Raw genomic sequence first — 16,216 nt, forward strand, 5'->3', positions numbered from 1 at the left:
TAACCAGAGGGGAAGCAAACAGACAGGAGGGGCACAAAAAAACAGGAGAATACAAGGGGCAGGGAAAATAGAACAGACAGGGAGATATAAACGACAGGGAGATACAAGATAAATGTCACCAGATACAGTTCCTGAGGATGGCACCCAGGACAAACACCGTCCAGAAAAGGAAGTTGCTGGGCGTACCCCAGTCCTATAAAGTCCACCAAGCCACTCCCACGAGCTCCCACATGGTCAGCGACCAACCAACCATGATAACCCCCCAAACTACTCTACCTAGCAACTACTGACAAATTCCAACCAATTACAAAAAACTAAGGACTCTTATATAGATTTAAACTTAATCAGTTCTCATCTCTTCTAAACATGCCGGTAAGTGGGTGTGTAGGGAGGAGGGTAACATGTGAGTGGTGAGTTCTGATACCAAAACCAATTATTTTCATCAATCAAAGGTATTGATTAGTGAGATGCATATTGATAGTCCAGAGTTAGGGCCTGCTTCAGAGATGTGCGCTAATGCTGCCGCAGCTGCGGATCTGTGCGCAGCCGATGTGCATACATATATGCAGACGTCGCAGCCTCCGGGATTTGTATTGAGATGCTCACCGGCAGCTTCACAAATCCAAGTGACTGCGTACACAGACGCAGCAGCAGTCACAGATTAGTCGTTTATCGGATTACTTAGTTACTCTATGGTCGCATAGATTGGCCACCGGAACTGAGATGCCGAGGCCATTTTTCACTGCATATGGGATCGCAGTCGCAGGCAGAGACACGCTCCGAAAAACGGTTGCGACGCGCCTGCGTTTTAGTCTCTACTTCCCCCGTTGCCGCCCACAAACAGTTCCTGCCTGTCAATCACTTTGCGAATAAATTCTCACTGTGAGCGAAACATCGGTAATGACAGTTGGCGCAGCGAGGTTCCGGCGCATGCACAGGCCATTGTTGATCGTTCGGCATTGCCTACATCTCTGAATTAGATCCTTTATGTATGGAGGAAGGGAGGATCACTTTGGCCTTTCTTCTATTTTCTATCAGTCTGATGTTGTGTTTGCTTTGATCGACAACGGTAGTTTATTTTAAAATGGCCAAAAGCAGTAATTGTTTGTTGTAGCAGCAACGTGAAATCTATCCAGTGTTTCCATTATCGAGAAGAGCCTGGAATACTAAACACAATCAATACTAAAAAGAAATGCGTGTTGTTTGGCCATGATGGAATTGAATGTATTTAGAATTGATATATATATAATATAAGAGCTGGTAAAAGAAAGCAATAAATAGACTGAGCCAGCACAGACAAAACTGCTTTTATCAGATAGCAGTTGTTGCTCCCGGCAACGCCTGGGTATGTGTGATTCTGTGGCTCGTTTCCCTCTCAGGGCCTGATTTCAGAAGTGGACGCTATGCCAGTATTTGCGCAGTTGACCAATGTGCTTTGTACGTATCTGAGTCGCACTGCATGTGACGCGATGGCTTGCCGACTGCGGCCGTAGTGAGCATTTGGATGATTGACAGTCAGGGTGCGTTTATGGGAGGTACACAGGGGTGGCTAGTCAATTGCGGGTGTTTCACAAGCATTTTGTCGGTGTCTCACAGCCAGCCACTGCGTCTTAGTACGAAGGTTCACCGGCTTTGGAGGCTTAGTTCCGCTGGACATTCTGAGGAGCCATAGGGTTGCTCAGAAGTTTTAAAGTGCGTCTTTGAATGTCAGAGGCGTATTAGAGCCGCACCCGATGGGCATCTCTGTACAAATGACAGCGCCTGCGAGATGAGCATCAATTCTCAGGGAATGGGATTGAAATGCCGGCGGCTGTTTAGCCGGAGGTTCAAATCCCAACAGCGTCAGCCCGACAGGAGGAAATCCCGACAGCGGCAGGTGAGTGACCTAACCCTCCCCTCTTCCCCCCCTAACCCTCCCTTAGGGGTACCTAACCCTAAACTTCCGGGGTGGTGACTAACCCTAAATCCCCCTTGGGGGTGCCTAACCCTAACCTCCCCCCAACGACGCCTAACCCTAACCCGCCCAAGGTGGTGCCTAAGTCCCCCGGGGTTGCCTAAACCTAACCCCCCCCAGTGGCTAAGTGGTAGGGATGGCCGGACTCACTTCGATCGGCACTCCGGTGTCGGGATGAAGATTGGAGTCGGTATTTTGACGCCTATCTTCTGTCCCTTGCCGGTCTTCCGGTGTCAGGATATAGACCGGCGGCATTTAGTCCGCCAGTCTATTAACTACATCTCATTCTCAGTATCGCTGCATACAAAGATGGGACAGGATTAGTGTCAATCTCTGGATCATGCCCTCAATCTCCTTTGGTCTACTTTTCTCACCCTATCATGTCCCGCCTCTTTATCCCACTCTCGCTCTCCTTCTTCACCATTCTCTCTCTCGCTCGCTCTCTCTCCTGGGCCAGCTCTCTCACTCACTCTCTCTCACTCTATCATGTCCTGCCTCTTTATCTCACTCTCGCTCTCCTTCTTCACCGTTCTCTCTCTCGCTCTCTCTCTCTCTTGGGCCAACTCTCTCCCTCACTCTCTCTCCCCTGCGCCATTTCTCACTCACTCTCTCTCACTCTATCATGTCCTGCCTCTTTATCTCACTCTCGCTCTCCTTTGTTTCACCTTTCTCTCTCTCGCTCGCTCTCTCTCTTGGGCCAGCTCTCTCCCTCACTCTCTCTCCCCTGCGCCATTTCTCACTCACTCTCTCTCACTCTTTCTCCTGGGCCTATATATTGCTGCTGGCAGTGGGGACCCTGAATAAATACCATTTGTTATCCCTGCATATTGCAGTAATGGGGAATGATTTTTTAAAACTATTTTACAAAAAAGCTTTGCTGGGAAAGACACCGATTGGATGAGGTTGGCAGTAAAGTGATCGCTATTGCAAAATGTGATGGTCGGCAGGGGAGGATAATGCCTCCTTAGGGGCAGAGCATCTAACAACATCTGAAGATGGCGTTAGCTAACGAGGACAAACTGCAAGAAAAAACTATACGTTTCTGCTCAGTAAATTTCCCAAACTGCATCCCCCATTGCAAAAACAAATGGGACTGCGGTTACCTTGGTTTGCCTAATACAGGAGATACCTCCGGGAGATTGGGCAAGTATGAACATTTGTCTGTTCCTTTGCTACAATTTATAGTTCTTTTTCTGCCTCCTTTAAGTGTGCATTAATTTATACTATCACATTTCAAATGGTGTAAGCTTTAAATGCATCCAAGACAATATCACCCTTGTTCGAATTAAACTGTTCATAGTGTCCTCTCTAAGGTGCTCTGACATGTGGGGGGTTTATTTATAAAGGGTTTGTATTTATGCCCGTTAATTAAAAGGGCAATGCTTTTACTAGCAAGACACGGCTAGTGAAAGCACTGCCCTTTTAATTATCGGGCATAAACACGAACAGAAGTGTCAGGTTTTACAGCCCGACACTTCATAATTAAACCCCGTAAGAGCTTATAGCGGCAATATGACAGTATAGATCATGAGAATGTATTGGGACAGGGGCTCCATAAGGCATACTTACCGACATTTTGGTCGGTGCAACAGGGAGTGAGGGTGGGGGCGGTTTAAGTAGGCGGAGTGGGGGCGTAACGACGTGAACGTATCATCGCGGCCCCACCCCCCGCTTTATAATTTTATTGCCATTATATAGCAGGTGACGGGGCTACGATGACGCAATTCAGCGTGAATCGCGTCATCCCTCCCCCCACGGTCCGCTCACTTTTGCGGCGGGCGCGCGGGGGGGGGCGGCCGCCATTCCGGAGGGTTTGCCTACTTTTGCGAAGTGTAAGAAGGGAAGTGGTCGCTAATGCAATTGCATCCCTTCTTCTTCAGGACCCATCGGTGCTACTGGGCATGTGCGGACGGTCATTGCTGGGAAGGCGGATCCTTCTCCCGGTAATTTCTGCGATATGTAGGCTATAAACTACAATGGTGTTAGCTACCGGGGCCAAGCTCCTGAACACTTTGCAATCCAGAGCTTGGTAAATTCCGCAATAAAGCAGCCACCCATAGAGACCTATCGGGGCTGCTTTTGCAAGTGAAAATGAGAGACTGCAACAGATATCTCCAATATCTGCTGCAGTTTCCCTCTAGATTCAGGGGATACTTAATACTTGCCAGTAACTCCTGAAAACAGGTGTTTTTGGGGGATGTCCCTCAAATATTAATTGATAAATAGGCCCCTTTGAGCCAGAATAGATGTATTTTCCACTTTCTGCCTGTAGTGTGTTTCTTTAGGGCAAGTGTTATAGGGGAGTAAGCATTCTGCTGAGTGTAGTAAATTCAATAGCAACCTAGTTCCAAAAGCCGTATCTATTCTAGACCGTGTCATAAGAGGCAATATGGCAGGAGCATGATATTTTGGCCAGGATACATAAGTCTCCAGGCTTCTATCTTATAATTCTTATCATCATTATTATTATTATTATTATTATTATTATTATTATTATTATCCTTTATTTATATGGTGTCACAAGGGATTCGCCTACCTACATCCAGGCCATGAAGTTGCTCGCTAGCTGGTCCAGTTACATGTGCAGGGCCCTGGCAAGCCCGTCCTCTCCGCACCAGACCAGCAGCTCCACCAGTCCGGGCCTGACATGCAGCTCCATCTGTATCCACCTCCCTCTTACATATATACCCCACCCCTGCCTCATTCACCTACCTCTCACACATATATGCACTTGCTTCACTCACCTCATTCTCACATGTATACCCCAGCCCTTCCCCGTTAAAAGACCTCTCACACATATCTTCTCCTGCCCCAGCTACCTCACTCTCACATATATACTCCACCAATGCCCCAGTCACGTCACTTTCACATATATACCCAGCAATGCCCCAGCCACCTCTCTCTCCCACATATACCGCAGCCCTGTCCCATCCACCTCTCTCCCACACACATATACCCCAGCCCTGACCCATCCACCTCTCTCTCACACACATATACCCCAGCCCTGACCCATCCACCTCCCTCTCACACAAATACCCCAGCCCTGCCCCATCCACCTCCCTCTCACACAAATACCCCAGCACTGCCCCAGCCACCTACTGCTCACACACATTAACCCCACTCTGTCTTTTTTTATTTATTTATTTTTTTACACCCACACAAGTCTGCACGTATCTAACCGATTTGTGCAGGCCTGTGTGTCTGAGCCAACCAACTCCCGCTACCATAGTAACAGGCCGCTGGTTGTCCGAGAATGGCTGTCACTCAGTCAACGTTTCCCTATTGACTTCAATGGTCCCATTGAAGTCTATGGGGACGCATTGATTGGCTCAGAGACAGCCATTCTCAGCCAACAGGCGGCCTATTACCATGGTAGCGGCCGCTGGTTGGACCTGACAGTCTGCACTCCAGATCCAAAATACGGGAGATCAGACACCGCAAGGATGGTGTTATACCCCATTTTTTGATCCGAGCTGGGACCCCGGATCTACTCAGAACAGGGGAAACCGAACCCGCTCATCTCTATCAAGAACTGCAGAAGTTCTGAGTTTCCTCCAGCCACTCCCCACCAATAGCACTTATAACTGGTACATGGACAATTAAGGGGCTCCCTTCAGCAGGACACATCTCCCAAATGTCTTAGAACTGTCTTTACAAATGTTCTGATCCATGGGACTGGGACACTTCCTGCAAGTCGGGATGTGTGTGCATTTAATATGGTATTAGAGTCTTCTATTGATTGTAAGTGGTTGCAGTTCTACTTTTCGTATAATATCTGTTATAAATTGGGAATTTAAAGGAGTTGGCAGTAAATATTAGTCAAGCAACTCCTGCAGGGACAATGCCTCCGATAGACGTATGATGTAAAGTAATAGCGATCACCAGAACTTTACTTCCGGGCTCTGACCTGGGTTTCTCACTGCGCATTTGCGGCAAGAGAGAGACCTATTGCCCTTAATTATCTCTAACAACTCGTCAGAACAAATGAGAAGTACTAGTACTAGTAACTAACATGTAGCACTACAATTTAGGTCAAACCTGACAACAAGTGTTTCACATCTTAACTCTGGTTCTAGCCTTCTGTAGGTAGATGGTGTCAAACAAACTTTTGCATGTTTCCAACATTTAAATATAGCGGTAATCAGTTCTGCTCAAGTAATCCAGCCCTGTGGATGCAGGGATTTGTTTCTATCCAGGCTGGCAATTCTGCAGGCTCACTGAAGAAATGTCTCTTTGCTTCATAAACCTCTCTCATTGTATCTGGATATAGAGTGGAATATTTAGTTCTCGTATTGCGTAGGAGCGATCTTCCTTCTGCTGACACTCTCCGTTGCCTCTGTGTTTCTACAGAAAGATCCGGGAACAGTAGATGGTTACTGAATATTTGCATAATTCAGGGGTCTGTTCATAGATGCTGGAGGAAATATTCCTTCCTCATATATGAAGCAGAGACGATTGTTCCCAAACACAAAGCCAAACCAACATTGGGGTGGCTGAAGAATACACAGATGATTGTCCAACAATGACCCAGTCACAGCCCCGATCACAATCCAACTGAGAAACTGTGGCACTAATTGAAACTTGGGGTTTCGGAAGTGTCATCCAATTTATCTGAACAACCTGGGGAAAATCTGACACAAATTGGCCCCCGAATAGCAGGCAAAACTTTCGCTGCTTTATAATACGGATATCAGAAAGAACACAATTTCAGCATAGAATTTTTTTTTTTGGTAAAATGGGAGAATTGGGTGAGGGTTTGAATACTTTTGTAAGGCAGCCCGAGCCTGTGCACATTTGATTCCTATTTTAGCCTAACCATATACTCATTTTCCACTTCTGAGTCAGTACCATTGGTTTATCTATAATGGGTGCAGTGTGTGTGGTGCACATGGGCCCTTGGGTCCAGGTGGGCCCACACTGCACACCCTGTACCCATATAACTATTATACCTCTCCGGAGTCCTGCGTCGGCTGGTTCTGCTGACTGAAATTACCTTGAAAATGATACGACGGCCATTTGCCGGTGGTCGGGAGGTTTGGCACCACCATTGCGGCACAGCTGTGCAGCAGTGCCAGCCCCGTAGAAGAGGAATGCATCCATTCAGTGCCGGGAGAGGGCTTGAGGCAACCCAGCTACTGAAGGAGTGCTGGGCTCGCCCCCAGCCTGGCGTTAAATGGGTATGCCCCCAATTAGCATCAGGGTAAGGGGGAATCGTCATCCCTCTCTGCACAAGGCGCGGCTCCTCCTTGAGCCGACCCTGCCATGGTCAATACAGTATATGATGCTGGAAGGAGCTACAGGCATGCAGCTTACTTGGCACAGGTGTAATAGTTCCCACAGTTGAAAAAAAAATTTACCTTTAGTCAATAGAAGCATTACAATGATGGGAAATGCGATCTAATTACTCAAAATATGTGATACTTAGGGTTTGGAGTAGAATTTTACGAATTCTACTCCAATTTCCCTTTAGTAACTTTAGGTGAAACTAAAATAATGTGAAAAGGGTGTGAAAACAAAACATATATAAAACAAAACATATATTTACTATATGGCAGATTAATACATAAATGAGAGCGATAACTAGAGCTGGCACAAATATTCCCAAAAAGGTTGGAATTTTTTCTTTCTTCCAGTTTAGATGATTGATTCTCTGATTTAATTAAAATGTTAAGTGCCAAGTTTTTAGTTATAATTTAACCTATTTACCAACATAAATATATGCAAATATACACTTTATAATTAAACTAATATGATGTTAATTTATGGTAATAAGCCATAAATAGATATTTATTTTAAAGTTGATTTATGTTGTGATATATCACATTGCAGGTGTTAGCAATTGACAAGTTATTATGAAGTGTAGTTATAATATTTGGGGTTCTATTTATTAACATTATTTTTAATTTAAGTTACTACAGGGCAATTCGAGTAGAATTCATAACATTCTACACCAACCGATAATTATCACTTATTTTTAGTAATCAGATCGCATTTCCCATAATTGTAATGGGAAATGTGATCTGGCCAAATTGTGAAAAAATATCGGGGAAAGCCCTGTGATAATAACGCCACCTGGAGGTGGCGTTATCCAGGGTCTTCCCCGGTTACCAGATTCCTGCTCTGCTCTAACAGGCAGAGCAGAGCCCAGAGCCGGACCCAGTGATCAGCTGTGTGGTCTAAACAGACCACACGCTGATACAGGGACCGAAGATCGGGGCTCCGGTGATGTCCTCCCTCCGGTCAGCTAGTCTCCCATCCTGCACTGTGACCCAGTCATCAGCTGACCGGGGTCCTGTGCAGGATGGGATGTCAGCTGACCGGAGTCACAGAGGACATCACCGGAGCACCGATAACCGGAGGTAAGTGTAATAAAGGGGGAGGGTTATAGGGGTTGGTCGTGATCGCGGGTGGTGAGGCGTAGCGGCGGCCGGTTGGCGCATGCGCGAGCACTTGTCACTTTTGCGACAATACTGAGATAAGTGTGCGGAGGGGATTCGCAGGGACAGAGCTTGCGGTATTTTTAGTACATCCCTGTCATATTGGCTGAATTCACAATGCGAATGCAGTCGGTAACATCACACTACAATCTGAATTCCCAATGTGGATTGTAGTAAATAGAGCCCTAGGTGCTTTATAATGGATTTACAATATTATACTCATGTTCTGGATTTAGGGCCTGATTCAAAAAGGATCGCTATTGCGATCGCAGCTCCATAATCGCACACTGGTCTGCTGTGAAAATATGCTAATGATTGCTATAGCACTGCCGTTGCACTGCCAGCATAGAGACGCCCACTGCCTCCCACTACCGCTATCTCACATCTGTAATACCTGGCAAACCTCCACAAACATCAGTGACATCGAGTACCTTCGACCCCTCACGCAGAATTACTGCTAACCTCGTAGCACGCAGTGAGTACTCAAGCAATGGTTACATTTATGCACCACTCCCAAATGCTCACTGCCTGTCAATCACTCAGCGATTGCTCTGCATAGTCTGCTTAATCGCAGTGCGATCGCAGTGGTGCCTTCGCACTTGCGCAGTACACAACAATCGGCCAACTACACGCGCTGTTGCAGTTGCGATCCTCAATGAATCAGGCCCTTAGTCCACAAGATTGATGCTGTATAGCTGTATTTTCTTTCCACTCATGACAATAGCACATTCATTCCTATGTTTCATTCATTTCAATTAGGTTGTTTGCTACATGTTTAAAAAACCCCATTGAAATGGCCATAGAAATTGATTGTTGGATCCTTTTCCACATCAGTGAATATTTGATTGATCCCTATTGATGTGTGAACAAAACAGGAAGAACACATCACTGCCTGCCGAACACATCACTGCTTGTGTGGGAAACCACTTAAGGTGCGTACACACTAGGCGATCAGGAAAGACAGTACGATTACAACATCGTAATCGTACAGTCGGTCCTGATCCCCTGTAGTGTCTGCACTGAACGATCAGTCGTTCAGTGTAGGCACCCTCCATCATTCCTGAACATGCCAATCTGTCTTTATCTGCAGATTGTGCTGCATGTTCAGGCGATGGACAATGTCGGAAACGACCAGCGGGAGTGCGCATCGCTGGTCGTTTCTGACATAAAAGTGCACGATTACTGAGCGATTGCACGATTACGATGTCGTAATCGTGCAGTCGCTCAGTAATATCACCCAGTGTATACGCACCTTAACTGTATAATGGGCTTACAGACTGTTGACACCCATGATCAAGTGATTTTTCTCTTATTATGGGGTCTATTTATTAACATTATTTTGAGTAAAATAAAGTGAAAAAGGGTGTTTTCACACCCTTTTCACATTATTTTAGTATCACCTATAGTTATTACAGGGCCATTGGAGTACAATTCGTAAAATTCTACTCCAACCCCTAAGTATCACTTATTTTTAGTAATCAGATCGCATTTCCCATAATTGTAATGGGAAATGTGATCTGGCCAAAGTTACTAAAAATAAATTGTAAAAAAATATCGGGGAAAGCCCTGTTATAATAACGCCACCTGGAGGTGGCGTTATCCAGGGTCTCCCCCGGTTACCAGACTCCTGCCCTGCTGCAATGGGGAGAGCAGAGCCAGGAGTCGGTCCCTGTAATCAGCTGTGTGGTCTAAACAGACCGCAAGCTGATCACTGCAAAAAAAATAAAAAATTTACTTACCTGACTCCAGGGACCGGTGATCGGGCCTCCGGAGATGACTCCCCTCCGGTCAGCTGGTCTCCCATAGTGCACTGCTGCCCGGTCATCAGGTGATCGGGGTCCAGTGCAGTATGGGAGATCACCTGAGCGGAGGCATGGAGAACATCACTGGAGGCTCAGATCAGTGTAATTAAGGGAGGGGGGTCACGGGGGGTCCACGATCGTGGGGGGTGGGGCTTAGCACCGGGGGCAGGGCTTAGCGCCGGGAGGGCCGGTTGGCGCATGCGCGGGCACTTTGTCACTGTATTTTTTACGAAAATACCGTGATAAGGCTCCGAAGGGGATTCGCAAGCTCTGTCCCTGCAAGGGATTTGTAGTAAATCCCTGTGATATTGCCTGAATTCGCAATGCAAATTCAGTCGTTAAATTAATATCACACTACAATTTGCATTCAATATGCGTATTGTAGTAAATAGAGCCCTATGGGAGTACTGTACATTATCAAGGACTTTGGTGGGTACTAAAGAATTGCTCCAGTTGCGGGACAACTGATCCGAAAAGCAGCCCTAACACTGACATGCACTAACACTGAACTGAGGCCCTGATTCAGAGGCGCTTGCTATTTGCGAGTGCTCACTCTGAATCAGGGCGGGATTTATTTTTTTTTCCCCCGGCCTCCAGGCCGCTCGCTAAGCTGTGGGTATGATCTGGATCGCTATGATCTGTGCATGCTTTTTAGGGTTAAAAAAGTAGTTAAAAAATAAATAAATAAACAGCGTGGGATCCCCCCCTAAACCCATAGTCAGCCCTGAACCTTTCAGCCTGGTCCGGTCATGGAAATCAGGGGAAAAACAGGCATGGGATAATTCCTATTTTCCTTTAACCATTAGTATTTACAGCTGGTTAATGCTCAGGTGGGGGGCCCCCATTTTTTGGGGGTCCCACTTTCTGAGGATTGCCAGCCCTGAGCTGACCAGTTTGGGGCTGGTTAATGGTTTGGCAGGAAGACTCCTCACTGTGTGTCTCCCTGCTATGGCATTACAGCCATGGCTGGTTCAGCCTGATGCCTGTTTCATGGAAAATAGGGGGAACCCCTTGCCAGTTTTCCCCCCAATATTCCATGACCAGACCAGGCTGAAAGGTACAGGACTAATTATGGATGTAGGAGGGGACTCCACACCGTTTTTTTTTTTTTTTACTTTCAGGTGCTTTTAAGCCTAATGGTGCGTACGCACGTAGTGATCTGCCAGCGATATGTTATCGCTGGCAGATCATTATGCACCCTCCCTGGTATGCTTGATGATCAATATCGATCATCCAGCACACCACCAACTTACCGAACACTATAGCGATCCGCGATCGTTGATTGCAGGTCCCTATAGTAACTTGCTCGAAATCGAGCAGGTTGACCGGCATGCACGGCCGATGGACGATATCGATATTGTCCATATGTGGCCACACATCTCTGGTCGATGGTAAGTTGGTAGGGCCCATTTAAAAGATTGATTTGAAAGATAACGGTAATGATATCGTTATCGTTCAAATTGTTCTTTTAAATCGCTACGTGTGTACGCACCATAAGAAGCATGCACAGATCAGAGTGATCTGTGCATGCATCTCCCAAAATCGCCTGCCTCAGGCAGGTGTATTTACAGTATTTTGGAATTTGAATGTTGGTTTTGTAGTCGATTTTATTATTATTGGGGATCCCGTAGTTATCTATATGTGAGAGTGCCGATGTTTGGTTTTGGCCGGGACTTGATTTTATAGTCAATTTTGACTTTAGTAAATCTCCAACCTGCAAAATCGAATGAAAATCGACTACAAATACACCAAAAACCCCACATCAACCTTTAGTAAATATACCCCATTGTCTCTATTCTTAATTGAGCACTAGCAGGATAATCATCTATCTTTAGTTTTACAGACAATAAAGGAATACAGTTCCCCTAAAGCACAATGCAATTGATGTACAAGCATGAGTAGATACATGAGAGAGTTAGGAAAGCTATCTAATCATCTTAGTTCAGTGTGATAAGCAGCATTGGACAGGCTCTGCGAGGCATTGCTCCCCAGCGAGAGGTGGAACACACACATTGCACATGCATGAAGAGGTTTGCACGAGGGTTTTGTTTCAACTATGTGGCTAGAAATGTTTTATTCATTTATCATTTATTCATGTATTTGTTGTTAGTAAAATTCGTATGTGTTTAATTAAGATTACTATTATTTTTCAGAATGATTCCTGGGGAAAACAGTACTCGTATGCACTCTTCAAAGCCATGAGCCATATGCTGTGCATTGGTTATGGGGCCCGGGCTCCCGTTAGCATGTCTGACCTCTGGATAACTATGTTGAGTATGATTGTTGGTGCCACGTGCTACGCCATGTTTGTGGGCCACGCTACAGCCTTAATCCAGTCCTTAGACTCCTCACGTCGACAATATCAAGAAAAGGTAACTACTTTTATATTCTCCTAAGTCTTACATTCTAAAGGCTATGGGGTATATTCAATTAGCCACGAGGTTTACCCCGCGACCAATTGCCGGCCAAAATCCCCGCGGCGCGGGGAAAAGCTATTCAATAAAATAGCCTTTTTCCCGCGCCGAAAAATCAGGACTCGTGTAAGGAAACACACTGACTCCGCATAAACTGCAGAATCAATAGGTTTTCTCCCTGTGCGCGAGCCCGATTTCGTGGTTTTTATGCAGATTTTACCTCATACCTCCATGAGCTGCGAGGTAAAGTCCGACTGCGGGGACTCGCGCGCGGGGTCTCGGGGACTTGCGCGCGGGGTATCCCCACTAATTGAATATGTAAACCCCATGGCTAATTGAATATGCCCCTAAATGTACAGGAGTAACCAGAGATATTTATGGATCCGTGATGTTACTGACACAACATGCTTAGATTTGATATAGTTTTTATTTCAAAATAGCATAATGATGTTTATATTTTGTTGGAGTTAATTTTATTTTTTTATTTTTATTTTATAACAAATGTTGCTACTTTTTCTGAAATTATACTTTGCACGTGCCCTAACAAACTGTGAAGAATCCTTAGCCCACCTTATTGTAGTCTAGAATTATCTACTGCTTGGTATGTATTCAGATTATTATGGATCAAACATATTGATATGTTAGGATCTAAAATAGTAAACAGAACAAAAAGCGATGCAAACATAAATAGACAAATACTGTGAGAGGATCACCAGAGATGGCGCTGATGAGTAGCAGATTGTGTGTGGGACAGGAGAGATTTGCCCACACAGAGTAGAAAGGTAGTGTGGGAACACGCCTAGATGCTGCCCTTTGCACAGAGCCAAGGGAGGGCTAGAGCAGTCAGACAGTCCAGGTGGGACTGCAATTGGAGACCAGTGTGTGCTGGGTAGCCACTGGTGGCTAGGAAGCCGGGGTTCAGACCTACAGGAGGTAGGGAGAACCCTAAACCTCTAAAAGACTGTGTTGAGAATGCAACTGTGAGGCTGTGGCAGCCAGCCAGCTAAAGACCAGGCCTGAGCCTGTGTCAGGACAGCTGATAATTGAGAAACCAGCATTAAGGTGGCCATTCACGGTGAGATTCAAAAGTTGGTCAGATCAGTTGCACGATTTCCCTTGAAAATTCTTCCCTTCAGATACAGGATGATTTGTATTTAAAATGCAACTATTTCAAATAAGACCATACAATTTGATCAATCACATCACATAATGTGTGTCAATTCCTACACGATCAGTGGAGATCTCTCTGCAAAACTATCTGATCTTTGATCCAACTAGACGACGGCGGGGACGCGCATCGGGGTCGCAGAAGACTCAAAATACAACTATTTTCAAATGATTGGTCTGTCCAACCTGTAGAAACGTCCCAAATTGTGTGATCAATCGTCCCGTGTATGGCCAGCATTACTCTGCAGGAAGCAGAGAGAGACTTTGGACTTTATTTGCAGACTAGCTGCCCAAGGTTAGTCAGGGGCGAAGAAGTGAGTCAGTGCCCTGAATGGGGGCTAGGCGTTTGTTATTTTCCTTTATATGCTGAGAGTAAAGCACTTTTTATTTTATTTATAACTTGAAAGGCAATGTGTGGACCCTAATTAAAGCACATAACACTGCACCACTGACACTCATCTACCGAGCTAATTACCCCAAGTCATCACAACACACACTACACCAGATGCTGTCACATACAGATGTGTCCTTTCTCATCTCTCCTCAATACAGCGCGACATGCCTGGTGTTAGCCGCTATTCTGATAGCATCAGGCAACTGTTATGCAGCTAGGAGGCACCAGGAGACTGTGCTGATTAATTTGATATGTGACACTTATATATCTGTGTGCAACAGGGTCTGTTAACTTGGCATGGTGAAAAGCTGCGGCTGCTGCATCGTAGCACATTACATGCTAATTGAGAGACTCAGTCTCACACGGATATACAAGTGTCACATATCACATTAATCTGCACAGTCTGCTGGTGCGTACTAGTCACATTGTAAAATACGTAAAAAAGACATCCACCACTAGCAGAGTCTCACAGGACCTGTTTGTTACAAGTCGCCAGCGTGCCTTGTTACTTACTCATGCTCCGGGTATCTCTCCTCCTGGTCGCCAGTCACTCTCCCGGAATCATGCTCCTGGACAACGTACTGGGACGACATCTCCAGTTGCTAGGGTATTTTAACACAGGTTTGCGGCTCGTGATACTGGATGACGCCTCTTTCTCACCTGTAGATTCCAATAATCACCTGCCTCACATCCATTGGTTCAGCATCTTTCTCAAGCCTGTTGGTTCATCGCCGGAAATAGCGTGTTTGTACGTGTCCTTCTGGTTCCTGCCAGTCATGGTCCTGCTCGTCTGTGCCTGTTCTGCTAAGTTCTAGAACTCCAATCCCACACTCTCACTCCGTCATCTAGAGTGTTTATTTTTGTGCTGCCTGCGGTGTTCCTGGTTGTGCTGTGCTTGTGGCCTCAATGCTCATTGTTGTCAGCTATACTATCTCAGCCTGTTACCATCTTGGCTCTCAAAGCTTCATCTTGGCTGTCTAGCTGCACCTCGTCCCACCAGGTCGCGCCTCAGCCTGTTACCATCTTGGCTCTCAAAGCCACATCCCGGCTGTCTAGCTGCAGCTCGGCACACTAGGCCACATCTCAGTTTTTTAGCCGAGATGTGGCTTTGAGAGCCAAGATGGTAACAGACTGAGGTGCAGCCTTGTGGGCCGAGGTGCAGCTGATAGCCGGGATGTGGCTTTGAGAGCCTAGATGCTATCAGCCGCACCTCGGCCCACAAGGCTGCACTTCAGTCTGTTACCATCTTGGCTCTCAAAGCGATATCCCAGCTGTCTAGCCACACCTCGGCCCACAAGGCCATATCTCAGCCTGTTGCCACCTCGGCTCTCTAAGCCATTTCTCCATCAGTCGCTTAACATCTAGTGGCCCTAAGTTATCTGTGCAAGCCTCTACTATCTCGAGTTACAGTAAGTCCAGAGAGCCACCTAAGTACAGTGAATGTGTCCTCTTCTATGGGAACAGTGGGTGGCTGTTATTGGTGAAGACCTCGCCTGAGTAATTCTAGAGGTCTTGCACGGTGAGTCCTAGGTGACCGTTACACTGGCTCGCCAAGAGGGGCTATTTTGTGCGACTGCAGCAAAGATGTGCGAGCATACATGTGTAGTATGTCTACTGCATGCTTCTATGTTCCTTCTATGCAGATGCATGGTACGTCCTGTGCTGAGTCTATCAGTTATTATTATTATTTTTGTTTATCTGTGCCTAGAAACCTGTCTTATTGGAGGGCTAAACAAACTAAGCCGGTTCCTCACTGGTGATTGTATGTGGTCAATGGAAAGATAATCTGGACTGCTATAAGGATTAGGACCTGTACGTAATGGAGGCACAAGACAGTGTTCTGCATAACTGTTTTCCTGTGATGAGTATGTCTTGTAGAGGGACATACAAGTGGCAGATGGGAATGCCCTTGTTTCTCACTTCTCGGCAACACGTCACACTGATAAGCTATACTAAGGACAGTTGGCATTGTAGTTGGCATTTTGTATGAATTACTCAATTGGAATTGGATTTAAATCTTACATCGGCTGCTGCATTGATTTACAGGA

General features: G+C 46.0%; 1 protein-coding gene across 1 annotated transcript in view; it reads left to right on the forward strand.

The window, feature by feature from the left end:
- Positions 1 to 16,216, forward strand: part of HCN1 (hyperpolarization activated cyclic nucleotide gated potassium channel 1) — a 478,812-nt gene that overhangs the window by 354,739 nt on the left and 107,857 nt on the right. The window contains exon 5 of the mRNA XM_088469496.1: positions 12,347 to 12,565. Within this exon, the coding sequence (XP_088325622.1) occupies positions 12,347 to 12,565 (219 nt within the window). The remainder of the gene's footprint in view (positions 1 to 12,346; positions 12,566 to 16,216) is intronic.

This window comes from Taudactylus pleione, unplaced genomic scaffold, assembly GCF_031769625.1.
Source record: "Taudactylus pleione unplaced genomic scaffold, aTauple2 ptg000092l, whole genome shotgun sequence".
NCBI lineage: Eukaryota > Metazoa > Chordata > Amphibia > Anura > Myobatrachidae > Taudactylus > Taudactylus pleione.